The 14,935-nt window shown below is 36.6% G+C and overlaps 2 protein-coding genes across 2 annotated transcripts; one reads left to right on the forward strand and one right to left on the reverse strand.

The window, feature by feature from the left end:
- Positions 1-2,690: 2,690 nt before the first annotated feature.
- Positions 2,691-9,456, reverse strand: LOC117292454 (Golgi apparatus membrane protein TVP23 homolog B-like). The gene is made up of 6 exons (XM_033774493.1): positions 9,392-9,456; positions 9,228-9,304; positions 6,531-6,765; positions 5,829-5,954; positions 4,453-4,581; positions 2,691-3,449 (listed from the first exon to the last, which is right to left on the reverse strand). Exons 1-6 carry the CDS (start codon positions 9,392-9,394, stop codon positions 3,408-3,410), a joined length of 612 nt encoding a protein of 203 aa, XP_033630384.1. The 5' UTR covers positions 9,395-9,456; the 3' UTR covers positions 2,691-3,407.
- Positions 9,457-9,687: 231 nt separating this feature from the next.
- LOC117292453 (mitochondrial cardiolipin hydrolase-like) lies at positions 9,688-11,485 on the forward strand. Its single transcript, XM_033774492.1, has 2 exons — positions 9,688-10,267; positions 10,870-11,485. The coding sequence occupies exons 1-2, from the start codon at positions 9,790-9,792 to the stop codon at positions 11,097-11,099; spliced, it is 708 nt and encodes a 235-aa protein (XP_033630383.1). The 5' UTR covers positions 9,688-9,789; the 3' UTR covers positions 11,100-11,485.
- Positions 11,486-14,935: the final 3,450 nt, after the last annotated feature.

Below are 14,935 nucleotides of genomic sequence, written 5' to 3' on the forward strand. Positions count from 1 at the left end.
AATGCCAGCCTGTATGAATTCACAGAAAGATAACACTGCATCGTTTTGCGAATGTCAGCCTGTATGAATTCACAGAAAGATAACACTTCCTCTGAAGGCATATGGAGTCAATGACAGTCACATTAGTCAGGTGGCTTAAGTGTCAAACTTTAAGGTTACCGTTACTAGGTGGAAAAAGCTATTTTTTTTAGCAAGAGGCTCCCTTGGAGCATACTAGTTTTAATTAACCTCCGAAGTGGTTTTTAAAAAAATGGCCACCAAATATGCAGAATATCCCTTTTCTGAAGTCCTGGGAGTGGCACCAAAGAATAACAAAAAGACAATAGACTCACTCTGTGGCTTCGATGGGTATTGCATTACATATGAAGTTTGGACCTCATAACATAATGCATGGTTTTGAAGCGCTATGTGGACTTACACACATCCACACAATGTTTTCACTAGTGTTGAAGAAACGTTCACAGAGTAACTGAACACAGAGCTGTGTGAGTTTCTGAGCCTGTACAATACAGATTTATCTTTTGAAGAAAAAGTAGGAAATCTGATTGAGTACCTCATCATTTTAATAAAGACTTAACTGGGTTATTTTAGGGAAAACACATCACATAAGATTTTAAAGGGAAGAATATTACAGTTCATACATATGCCTGTTATAAACAGAGACATTGTCTAACCATAGTCTAAACTAAGACAGATTTGCGGTAACACCAAATGATATCTCATTGTTTGGTGTTGATTCTGAAAAGAACCAGTGGTTAGAGACAATGTCAACCCACTGTCACGCCTTGAAGATTAACCTTACACTCCTACAAACATTGGATTAACAACTCTTTGTATAGCGTAGAAATATGAGATTGTTTATTCAATTTGAAAACTTATAGTAACTATAACAGAGTACATTTGAACACCTTGGCTTTAACTAGGGTCTAAATAACAACATATCAATACAATTTTTTACATAAAATTTGACAAGATAGAAACGAATTTATAAAGAAATTATTTTACAAAAGATTGCACACATTCATTTCAAATTGTTAGTAGTTCATCATTGACAAAATGAATTTTGCAAAAATAAGTTTTGTCTGCTAAGTTGTTATCTATCAATGGAAGTGAAGATAAAAAAAACAATGTTTCCAGAAGGAAACAAAAACATGAAGAAACAAAAAACGTTGACGATGTTTCAACTTTATTTTAAGATTCTGAAATTAAGTTCTTGTACAATGAATGTTTGTGTGGGGTGTGGGGTTTGTGATTTGGGGTAGCAAAACATGATTTCCTTTTCAAATTTATTAAAAATATATCAAGTCAACATTCATTTCATGAAACACTGCTGGTATTTTGCTAAGCTGGATTTTGTTACGCTCAACATGTTTGTGGGCTCACCAGCTCGGTGTAGCTCTTGTGTATAAAGACCAGGATCCAACAAAACCCGTACGTTGCACATTTTTGCCTATTACCAGTACAGAGCAGCCCACAGCACAGCTTTTCTAATTCATTCACTGCTACCCATAAGAAAAGCGAAATAAACGCTAACTTGCCAGCCGTTTTTGTCAGAAAATGAGTTACACAATACATAGTGAATGTAAACACTCACAGTGAATACTTTTTTAGTATAAAATACACTTTTGCTTAAAGAAACTGGACACTGTTGTCAAAGACCAGTCTTCTCACTTGGTGTATCTCAGCATTTGCAAAAAATAAGGCATCTGAGAAAAATTTGAGCTCAATTGGTCATCGAAGTTGCAAGATAACTATGAAAGAAAAAACACCCTTGTCACACCAAGTTGTGTGCTTTCAGATGCTCGATTTTGAGACCTCAAATTCTAATTCTGAGGTCTCGAAATCCAATTCGTGGAAAAATGTTTCTTTCTCGAAAACTATGTTACTTCAGAGGGAGCTGTTTCTCACAATTGATGCTTTATACTATCAACCTCTCTCCATTACTCGTTACCAAGTGAGGTTTTATGCTAATAATTATTTTGAGTAACTACCAATAGTGTCCACTGCCTTTAAAGCTCATTTACAGCTACAGTAGGCAAACAAATTGGTTTACTGGTAAACAGCTTGATTAAGCTGCTTAGCACTGAAAAATATTGCTTAGCTAGAAAGGTTAATGACCAAAATGAAAGTATCTAATTTACATTGTTATTTTACTTGGCTAAGCAATGTTTCATGCGTCAAAATTGTATGAAATTTAGGCAAGACAATAACCATTAATGGTGGAGTTGAACATGAACCTTATGCAGCGACGTCATCCCTACCATCTTAGATGTAAAAAAAATGACAACAAAACACATCTTGTAGACAGCGCAGAGCATGATCCAATGAGCCAGCTTCTTTTTACCTCTAGCCGAGGGTGCCCTACTCATATGACATCATGTGCTTAAGGTATATATAGTAAATGATTTATAACTTAAACGACTATGGACACTACTGGTAACTGTCAAAGACCAGTCTTCTCACTTGGTGTGTCTCAAACATATGCATAAAATAACAAACCTGTGAAAATTTGAGCTTAATTGGTTGTTGGAGTTGCGAGCCAATAGTGAAAGAAAAAACACCCTTGTCACACAGAGTTGTCTGCTTTCAGATGCTTGATTTCAAGACCTCAAAAACTAATTCTGAGGTCTCGAAATCAAATTCTTGGAAAATAACTTCTTTCTTGAAAACTACGTTACTTTAGAGGGAGCCGTTTCTCACAATGTTTTATACTACCAACAGCTCCCCATTACTCATTACCAAGTAACATTTTAAAATGTTTTTACAACGTATATTCTTGTTGTGTATCTTTTAAACTCAATTCAGCCCTCGGCTGCGATGTTTAAATTTTTAATAAACCAATAATAGTATTAATAAAAAAATGCTAACAATTATTGTGAGTTATTACCAATAGTGTCCACTGCCTTTAACCAGCACCTTCTAAGTAAAGCTACGTACTGCTTGTGAAGCATTTCTAGCCGTTACATTCCCACACTCTTTATGTACATATTGTTACATTGTCTTTACAAGTCACCTTCACCATTATCTCTCGTTAAAAAAAACTCCAGTTAAGACATTTTCTCCCTCAACAGTACTGTGTTCAACATCACTGCTGCTTTACTTTGCCAATAAAAAACCTTTTCTTGGAATAATTGCATTGTCTTTATGAGTAATTACCAATGTCCAGTGCCTTCAATCAAGTCTGTTGACCCAAGATTTTCAAAAGCCAATACCAGGAATGGGGTATGACAATCGTAAACCAATAACATGTTGAGTTTGTGAGGCAGTGGCTATTGGTATCCTACAGGTGCAATGACTAAACGGACAAAGTCTGCACAAACAATGAAACTCTTAGAGTTTACAATGGTAATAAATAATTCTATACATAGTAAATTCTCTTCTTACATGAGTTGTTGAACACTGTCTTCCTATCCACTGTCCCCACCGGCTCCAGTTGCACTGGCCATTGCCTATACAGGTAAAATAAAACAATAACAATTACATCAGTTTGTATTGGTGTATGAGTATTGGTTTATGTGTATAAATGCCTTACAACACGGCACCTCCGTATTTATCATCTTTGCCAATCTCCCCACCGGCCTGGCCGCTCAAGCCTTCGCTCAGCATCTGACACTACTTGCCTCATGGCACCAAAATCTATCAAGTTTCTCAAGTCATGCATCGAGTTACACCTTTTCTTATTTTGCTCCTCAAACCTGGAATGCACGTAATATCTCCATCACAGAATCTGACTCTTTATGCAAATTCAAGAAATATAACAAACGTTATGTATACCAGATCAAACACGCTGCGTTTTTGATGAAGTGGCGCTTTATAATGCCTTGTATGTATGCATGATTATATTATTTCTGAAAAAACTAATAATTTCCTTGATCAGTACTCAATACCATTCAAACCAATATTAGTTAGGCAATACCTGAGCAAGTTCTACACAATAAACAAGACCAATAAAATGTTGGTAGACTTGGAAGGTTTCGGTTGTTATCGATGAAGTTTCTGTTGGAAAAGTTTCTATTCATTACAGTTGTGATCCCTACAACAATAACCCTAGTATAAACAAAGGAATTGCATACCATTGGTTTTAAGAACAATTCAATTGTTTTAGTCCTATATAAAAGTAGATGCGTACAATAAAACTATCATGTGAACATTTCATATAAAAAAATTGTCATGTTTTTGAGATACCGTCGAACATCTGTGGTGAATATGTCCACGGGGAAGAATAATCTCCCATAGGAAGATTCTCAAAAATTGCTTTCCACTATCTGAAGCTGCTGTAAAATTCTAACCAGAAGTTTTAATTAAGAAATCAGTTGGCATTCCACACATCGGACATTAGTTTTTTAGAATAACTATTTGGGAAAATCCTCTGAGAAAGGCTCGAGGAATTTTCCTCACAACAATGATATGTGAAATAAGAAAAAGAGCTACTTGATAAGTTTAGACACATACCCTGCTCATCATTTGCTGACCAAGAAACTGTGTAGCAATGGTTGACAGTTGCTTCTTAGAACCCACTTTACATCTGATGTAACCATAAAGATTAGCTCCGCTTAGCATCAGAGCAACAATTGTTACAACCTGTAGAAAAGTATGAAAAAGTACAAAGTGTGGTCATTCACTCTTACAGTGCTTGCTTTTTAGCGTTTTAAACCTTAGAATGCCCATGTGACATTTTGAGATTTTAAAAATAGAAAAACAGAAAGAAGAAAATACATTCAAGTTTTTCTCACCCAAATAAATGTATCTTGCTGATTCGTGTTGCCTTGGTACATCCAAAAGTCAAAAGTATTTCTTGAGTGATAATGCCCTCTTGTGATAACATATAACGGTTCTTACATATGTACAACTGATGACTCAATTGTAGTACAAAAAAGGTTGTACATGTATAATAAATTGCGCTTTTGGAAAACATAAAATAAATTGTTTATGTATAACCTAGGCACAGAAACAGTGGTATTGTTTTGCCACAAAACTAAACTCCCCAAAACCTGGTAGCAGTATTCTTTCTTTGGTCTGGGGATAAAGCACACTGTATGTAGTTATTACTGTTAAGTAACAAGATGATTATTGTTCACCATCTCAAAAAGATATCCAGTAGGATGATAACAAGGAGGAAGTTCTGTCGTTTTTTTATTCTGAAGGTACTCTAACTTATTTACAGAAAATTGGAAGGTGAAGGGAGATCAATAAAAATGCTCAAATCGGGAACATTTCTGAACAATCACATGCCTTGTAATTACATTCTGTTGATTGATGGCAGTTAAAGGCAGTGGACACTATTGGTAATTACTCAAAATAATTATTAGCATAAAACTTATTTACAGAAAATTGGAAGGTGAACGGAGATCAATAAAAATGCTCAAATCGGGAACATTTCTGAACAATCACATGCCTTGTAATTACATTGTTGATTGATGGCAGTTAAAGGCAGTGGACACTATTGGTAATTACTCAAAATAATTATTAGCATAAAACCTTTCTTGGTAACGAGTAATATGGAGAGGTTGATAGTATAAAACATTGTGAGAAACGGCTCCCTCTGAAGTAATGTAGTTTTTGAGAAAGAAGTAATTTTCCACGAATTTGATTTCGATACCTCAGATTTAGAATTTGAGGTTCTCAAAATCAAGCATCTTCGTCTCAAAATCAAACATCTTCATGTGACAAGGGTATTTTTTCTTTCATTATTATCTTGCAACTTCGACGACCAATTGAGCTCAATTTTCACATGTTTGTTGTTAAGAACACTGGTTTATGACAATTACTAATAGTGTCCAGTGTCTGTAAGCATATGAACAAAACTGTTTATGACTTAACAAACTCACCAGCCACGCAAATCGGAGTGAAAAAAGATTGACAAATACAAAGATGACCCAAAGCAGGGGAAAGATGACCAAGCCCAGCCAGAATAACCTTGCTTCTGTTGCTGTTTCAGTGTTTTTCTTGGATCCCTAAAACAATCAACAAATAATAAACAAAATTAAAAAGATGAAGTAAGGAGATGACAACACGATCGGACCGACTTCAAGATTGGTCTTTACAGAGCAATGTCAACCATGTGCCATCAGGACTTTTTTACTGGACTTAAGGCCTGCCGTCGTTTTCACAAAGAGTTAGGACTCATCTTATATCGAGTTAGGACGATTAACTCGTCCTATCTCGTCCTATTCTGCATGCCACAATGCAGGGTTGGGACTCGTCCTAAGTCCTAAGATTAGTCTTAAGTTAGAAAGGGTTTTGTGAAATCGAGGGTAGTAGTTTTAGCATCAGGCCAGTAAAGCGAGGACCAAATAAGTATAGCGATCTTGTGCTGTTCAATTTGAAAAGAAAAAAAACATCAATGTGCATTACCTTTAAGTTAAAGAAATAAGGTTCAAATGTTGACAGGTAAAATCTTTGAGCATCAGAGAATACAATGTACCAATAAAACATATTTCAAGATCAATCTTTTCTCTCAGTGATTGTTCAAATAAAACGATTTTCGGTTAAAAACAGAGAAATCACATCTCTGGGGACTTTAATCTCACCTTCCTTGATTCATAAACCCAATGGCTTGTTCCATCCTCATCTATGTGATTCCACCACCTCAGACCAACCAACAAACGCCCCGTCACGTTCTTGACGGTCCAGAAATCCAACGAGACAAAGAAGAGAATGATGATGAAATTGATGATGAAACTGGTCTGGTAAAAACTGCAGAAGAGGTAAGATACTACTGCACCAATGCGGAAGAAAAGATGGAAGAAAGCTGCCCCTGGATAGCTGAAAGAAAACATCATACAAAAAGAAGTTTTGGTAATTTTTAGGTTTGTCAACAAGCCCACAGGTCCAGGACCAGCGCAGCTGCGCACAGCATACCTCTGTATACTTTTTGCAAGCACAGTAAACAGGCATACGAAAAATACTTGACAAAGGCACGCACATTGCCGAACAGCTAGCTCAAGGAAGTTTGGCAAATATTTTCTGGAACAGCTAGCTCGGGGAAGTTTTGTCTCACATTTTCTTATGGCTGCTTGCGTTTCTTTAGAAACCAGTCAACTCGTCCACCAGCAAAGTCGCACATTACAATGTCGACCCCTAGCAAAAGGGCGACTTTAATAAAGGGGGTGACTTTGTAGTGGGCAACTCTGCTGGGGGTGGGGGGGGGGGGAGTTGACTGGCATAATTTCTAGTGTTTGAGCATCTCAACCTGAGCTGAAGTTCATGGAGACAGGGAGAGCAGAAGGAACCTCATAGTTTACTCCTAGAACTGTGAGGTTCGTTCAGCTATTGTCTCCCTTAACCTCATAGACGGACATCTCTCGCAACACAAATGATTCTGGTTCTATTACTTTTCCTAACGCAAATCTCTTTTATTTTTTTTCAAATCTCGCCAAAATTTACGTCTAGTACCCCGAACTAATGGTCAATGAGAGTTCAAAGAACACAAAGCGCCTAATTTTGGCAAGATTAAAAAGAAAACAAAAACAAAAAAAAGAATCGTTTGTGATGAGAGAGATTTCCGTCTATCCAATGAGGTTATGGGAGACGATAGCCAAACGAACCTCATAGTTCTTGGAGTACTCATAGTCATCGTACTAGTAGGAGTACGTTGACAGGGTAGTTGCGATAACATAACCCCCTCCTCCCGACGGCAGAGCCGGAGGATTACTAGCCAAATTCCTGATATGTTCAACGCTTTATTTTTTGGTCACCAAGCACTGAACCAAAGGTATGAGCCTATTGGATTGAGGAACTGACAAGCAGCGGCCGATTTGGACTAAACCTTTTAGTTAACCCCTGGGTGTTATAAGGCAGTGCAGCAGTGCGTGTCTGTACTATGCCGGCTGTTCACCTGTTCACTCGGGTCGCACTAAATACCGACAACTCACGATCCCTCACGACAAAATTTTTTAAATGCACTTTAACAGACACTTAAACATAAGTCAACCGTTAAATATATGCACAAGAGTCATATGCACCCAAATTATTTTCAAACTGTTGAATTTTTTTTTTTTTTAATTGTAAAAAAGGTGATTTTTTACCCGAATTTAGTAACGAACGGTAATATCAGCCATGTTGTCTTTTGACGCCTTTGGACGATTCCATTATACCGCAGGGGTGATACAATATGCAAGATGATTATTTACCTTTTTTTAAATGTATTTCATGGAGTTTAAAACAATATTATATTTAAGTTTCCCCTTTTAACTTCGAATTCCAGAGTGGCGGCTTAGTTACCAACAAGAAAGAAAAAATCAGCAGCTAAAAAAAACCGAAAAAATAAAACTCAGCCCTCAGAAATTACCTTGCCCCCTGCGGTGTAATAGAATCGTCCAAGTACGTCGAAAGACAACAAGGCGAATATTTCCGCTCATTACTAAGTTCGGGGTAAAAAACACCTTTTTTACAGTTAAAAATACAATTTTTCAACAGTTTGAAAGTGATTTAGATGCATATTACTCTTGTGCACATATTTAACGGTTGAATTTCGTTCAAATGTTCTGTTAAAATGCATTTAAAAAATTGTTGTCGTCAGTTGTCGTGAGGGGTCGCGAGTTGTCGGTATTTAGTGTGACCGGTTCACTCATGAATATAGTGCGTACGTACTGCCTTGTAATGTATAAACACCCCTTTAACAGAGAGTGGTTTAGTCCAACTCGGCGCTTCCAGCTTGGTGACCAAAAAATAAAGCGTTGACAAATCTGAAAGTCACAAATCGTGTGATGATGCGACATACCATCGTGTGATGATGCGACATATCATCGTGTGATGATGCGACATATCATCCTGGGACATTTGTGACTGTTTTGCTCCAATAAGATCTGGTAAGTTTTTGTCCTTTTTCTTCAAAGTGTTTTCTCAATTGTCAGTGATTGTGTTTTTAATTAAGTGTTATTCATTAGACAGTGAGGATTAAGTGCATTTTCTTAGAACTTGTGTCATGATTTTGTAAGTGGTAAAAATTGGGGTGGGCAAATCTGTTGTGACTACACCATTTCACCCTTTTGAAAGTTTTGATTTTAATTTGGCCTAACCCTCCGCCGTTCGAGAGGAGGGTTAAGTTATCACAACTAGTCGACAGGGAAGCTAATCGAATGTACAACGCAATATATACAAGTTGTCTAGTAGTATTCATTACTTATATTTTATTTTTCAAAATAACTATTATGGATATTATTGACTTTTCTTCACACTTTGTTTTGACTGAGTGACCCCGTCCGGAAACTGGGCATTTTACATACCGTACAGCTCTGTGCCTTCTCCAGTCATCTTCCGACCCAAAATCCAAAGCAACGTCTTCAGTATCATCAAGGCTCGACTAAAATATAAAACAAAATACTTTCATCATTCTGAATAACAACATAAAATACAAGAATGCATCTCAGGAAATTTCGATTCCACTTACCATGTTGTTGTAGTAGTGCGTGTCAATCACGTAAAGCAACGCGAGAAATGCCTTTGGTCCGAGAATTCAATTCACCATTTGGAACAAAGTAGTCCGCATCGAAAAAACAAATTCATTTAGATTGCGCATGAAATAACTTTATTATTGAAAACAAGATTTTTGAATTTTTCTCATCAGATATTTGACCGGGGACTAGAGGATTTCTTTTAATTTAAATTTTATCTAAGAGTAATATTTCAAAATATCACTCCGCCATTTCCCTTTTTCCCCTTTTCAATAAAATTAGCAGTTGTTCGGTCCATGGTCCAACAAGCTAGCATAGGTTGTGCACAACATTTACAGTGCCATTCTGCAAATATTAGATTTATTTTTCTCAATTGAAAACAACGGTATTGAAGATGAGTTTGCGACCATGGATCACAGCAATTCTCACAGTCGGAGTTATGTCTGAAGTGGTTTATTTCTTGTACAGAAAGAAGGTGCACCAGAAACGTTGGCGCCATGTTTTTGCGTCGTCTGCTTCAGAAGCAGAGACATCAGTCACTACAGCGGAAGTTACAGTTCAGAGCCGGAGCTTTCACAAAGTTTTGTTTTTCCCGGATCCACAACGAATCTGTGCGGATCATTTCTTGTCTGAAAGGGGCTGCCATCGGCCAAAGTGTCCCTTCTCCCATAAAGAAACCAACTTTAGTCGGATGATTTCGTATCTGTTGCTGGCAAAAGAAACACTTGATGTATGCATGTACACAATATCAAACAATGATCTGGCTGACATTGTTATCAAACTTCATGAAAGAGGTGTGTTGGTTAGAATAATCACAGATGACGAAGCGGTGAATTTGTCTGGGAATTATATCGGAAAATTCAGAAGAAGTGGTGGGTATTAGTATTAGTATAATAATCAGGCCAAGAACTTTTTAAAACTGTTATGATTTTTTGTTTTCATGTTACATTACAATATGTTTGTTATTCATTCAATTATTAAGAATAAAAATCTAGTTGAAATCTTGGGAAACATTAAGATGTAAGGGGCACCAAGGGCAAGGCCAAGACTATGTATGGCAACAGTTCTGGTTCATAATCAGCACAAAACATTATTATTAACTGCTAGACCCAGTGACTAAGGCGCTAGATTATTTTTTTGGAAATATAGTGACATTATTGATCATCCAGCTGATAATGTCAAAATTTCAAAAAAAAAAGGAATCTAGCACCCCAGTCACTGGGTCTATATTAACTGCATACTAATTCAAAGAGAACTGTTTTTCAATGTTCATGGAGCACCAAGTGTAAATAAAATACACTTTTGAAGCCAAGAATAGGGCCAGGAAAACTTCCAGCCCATCACACTACTTGGAGGATTGATGGGGAAGGGTTGGAAAACAAATCGTCATGCCCATTGAAGTATGCAAGATTATTTTTTTCATAGTTTTACAAAAATGTATGCATTTTTAAACCATGTTTTTTTGTTGTTGCAGGTATTCAAGTACGACGAGATTATTCCAGCTATTTAATGCATCACAAGTTTGTCATTGTTGACAAGACGACCCTCCTCAATGGTTCCTTCAATTGGACGTGCCTAGCAGTTAACAGTAACAACGAGAACGTTCTGATCACAAACAATCCTGAGATCGTTCAACCTTACTGTGCAGAGTACGAGAAACTTTGGGAAATGTTTGACCCCGCAAAGAGACAGTTGAAAGAATAACAAGCGTCACAAGCTACCTAAAGAACTTTCACAAGATTGAAAAGTGCCCTTACCGAGTTCAAAAGAAATCTGTTACCGAGTGGCACATACACTGCACTGTCCATTGTTTGACCTTAGCAATGGCAGCCCATGTTATGGGTCAATTTACCCAATGCATCCCGATGTCATCAACATTTTGGTTGCACCATTTTGGTATTCATTGTACATTCACGTTATTCAGTGTAGTCTGCATCTAAGGCAATGCTGCCTTACACAACAAAAGCCTGGTTCATACTTCCTGCGAACAGTGTCCCTATTCTACAGGGTTCCGGTTGCACGTTTAAACAGCTACCTGAGCGGAATGTTTTTAACGGAAATGGTATTTTAACTTGTTTATAATGCACTTGTTGACCATTTTAATGTAATTTTGATATGTGTACACTTCTGAATTGTTCGTACTTATCGATTAAAAAATCTGGCCCCAACCTAAAGGTTTGCAAAAACTAAAAACACTTCTGCCGTTGAGAGCGCGCGTCAAAGGACAATGCCGCTGACGTCATTTGTGGGAGTTTGCTTTGTTATACCTCCACGCTGCAAAAAAGCGGCTTTACAAATTGGAGCTCCCAACTATGACGTTTTGAGAGTGATTACGTAATTGGGCTTTTCGCAAATCTCTCAGAAAAGCGCTGGATAAGGGTATTCAAAATGATTGTTTTTTTACACAATCAAAATCTATTTATAATCATATGACTCGATTTCATTATTCATTGAAAACATTTTAAATGGAATTCAGCAAAGTTCACGACTTGACATTTTCGTTCAACCAGGTCTTTAATGATGTTTACCGCTAACCTAACTCTAGAGCAGGGTTGGCTATTCCCATTTGCTGGGGCAATCAAGGGTAAATAAGGGAATAGTGTGAAAAGGGCTTCAGACACTACTCGGGGGTGCGTTTTCGTCAACAAAACCAATAACTGTGTCGGTTGAACTTGCCATTGGTTTATCACTGGTAATTGACCAAAAATGTAATTTGTTCAACCGCGAAAATGCACCCCAGGCACGGCGTAGAGTAAACACAAGGGGCAGCAAGGCGGGCTGGACGTAGTGTGGGTGAAGAATTGGGAGGTGATGAATTCAGAAATATTGTTAGATCTTTGTAAGACTTTGGGGTTAATTTACATGTTTGATGTGGGTGGTGGGATGGGGATGGACAAAACATGCCACTGGATTAATTGGTTATTCATAAATACCTAAGACAGTTTATCCATTCTGATTGGTCGAGAGGGCATCACGAGGTGTTGTTTGAACGGATGATATAACACCAGTTCTTTATTCCTATTGGTCGAGAGCAACGGCTGAAACAGTTGTGCAACATCATGCGATTTTAAGGAGTTGTTTACCCAAGGGCCTAACCATTTCATAGCTGGAGGGGTGTTGTGTTAAAAGAAATCATTGAATAATTTTAATCTTTGCATTTATTTTACCTTTTGACCAAAAAGTGTTGATGTTTTTTGACCGAAAAGGTGTTTATGAGTGGGAATCTTGATAATTTACCTCGACTTCGTCTCAGTAAAATTATCATCAAGTCCAGGCCCCGGCGCGGGTTTAAACCACTAGTTGAAAACCTCTTCACCACACATTGATTCCCTAATTCTATGCTTTGCCAAGTTTTTCAGGCAACTCAATGCCATAGTGCGTGTGAAGTAACTCATTTGAAATCAACTCTAATAAAGTCAGCGAAATTGCTCAGAGAGTTAACTTTGCCAATTCTAAACATTATTGATGGAATAACTACCAAGACTGTAAAATATGTTCATTAGTGTATTTTATCCCTAGACTTCTTTATTGATATTTCCAGTTACATTCACTCTAAAGGAACACGATGCCTTGGATCGGCTGAGTTGCGTTTGTAAAAGTTTTTTATAAAATGCATATGATTAGAAAGATATTTTAAAAGTAGAATATAATGATCCACACAAGTTTTCCCTGAAATTGCGTGGTTTTCCTTACTTAGCAAACCAACATGGTCGGCCAGTTATGAGAGTAAACAATTTTACTCCAATAATGGCCGACCGTGTTAGCCTGAAGAGGTAACAGGAAAACCACGCAATTTCGAGTGATACTTGTGTGGATCATTATATTATACTTTTAAAATATCTTTCTAATCATATGCATTTTATAACAAATGGTTGCAAATGTTACATGACCGCTTCAAGGCAATGTGTTCCTTTAAAATAACAAAAGCAATCCTTTGTGGACTTTACCTTTGCTGCGTTTTTTTTATTACCATAATTTATGTTCATAATTAAAAACAAAACTGTATTTTTGTATTGATTACAACTAAACCATTAATAATTTGTTGAAATTTAAAAATGGCTGTAATAAAAAAAGGATTGCCATACAAAATGTGAAAGTTCAATTACATCTCGTCACCAATTGTGTTGTTTATAAAATAAACTATTCGGCTTGATAATAATAATGAGACAACTTATAATGTGCCATGTCTGTCACAGGTGACACTCCTGAAGCAGAAACCCGTACTAAGCTAACATCTAACGTAGGAACTATTAAAACAGAAGGTAAAACAGCGGACTAGAAGAGATGATCGCATACAAAGTTTTGATTTCTTGATGTAATTGATCAAAGGCACTGTAATTACTCAAAATAATTGTAAGCATAAAAACTTACTTGGTAACGAACAATGGAGAGAGCTGTTGATAGTAATAAACATTGTGAAAACAGCGTTTTTATGTGTAAGCTGGTACACGTGTACATGTAAGTTTAGTTTTCTGCAAGAACTCCATTTTTTTTTAAAATCAAGGTAATACTCTTCACTTGAGACTTCCCAATATTCACTAAAAAAATTAACTTGATGCAGGAAATGAAGTTTATAAAAGAAAATCTTGGCACTAAAAGATGCTCCAAGTACACTATAGTTCTTATGTTAAAGGTACATTACAGAATTGGTTTTGCAAACAAACCAGTTGCTAGCAGTTCTGCAACGTTCCTTTAAAGGAACGCTACAGAATTGTTAAACAAAAATCGTGAAGATCACAGATTTACATAAAACTTGCACGGTCTAATGATGATGGTACTTGAAAACATCCCTTAAAACAATTAATCTAACTTCGCATTTGGAGTTAATCGCCCAGAAAGCGTTTTTATTCATTTTTATTTCGGCATCGATGCAATGCAGAAGTTTTTGTAAATTTTTCACTACTCTCTCGTGACCCAGATGACCGATCGATCTCAAACTTCTACAGGTTTGTCAGTTTATGTATGTGGTGGATTCCATAAAGTGCTTACACAGCAAGCAACTGAAGGTTTGCAAGTTGGAATGATAATAGACTTTAAAATAATTACAGTGACACAATGAAGATAATTCTCTTTCGAGTGATGGTGGTTCTGAGACAGTACACATGTATACTCTCTCACATAGAAATCTACAAGTCAGCCTGCTAAAATTTTTATTCTGAAAACAGTTTGATGAAGGGGACTTATCTGGATCCCATGGGTCTATTTAGTATTTCAGTGATGTCTTTCCTTGGGACTTGGACTTTATCCTGTGAGTAACTTCCATAAACACATTAATTTCTTCAGACATGTCTTTTACTTATGTGTACCTTGAAAAATTACACGCACTTCATTGCATTTTATAATATTTTTCTCCTTTTTATTCATATGGAAGTAAGTAACCCCCGAATAAAAAAGAATTTACTTATAAAGCTTTTACTTCCTTTTATGAATATGGATGGTAGTTAACACTTAAATTTCAAGTAAAAGAATTACCCCTATATTTCAACAATACAATTGTTTTAAGTACAAACTTCAAAATCAGTAAGCTTTCAAATTAAAAT

Source organism: Asterias rubens, chromosome 7 (genome assembly GCF_902459465.1).
Source record: "Asterias rubens chromosome 7, eAstRub1.3, whole genome shotgun sequence".
Lineage (NCBI taxonomy): Eukaryota > Metazoa > Echinodermata > Asteroidea > Forcipulatida > Asteriidae > Asterias > Asterias rubens.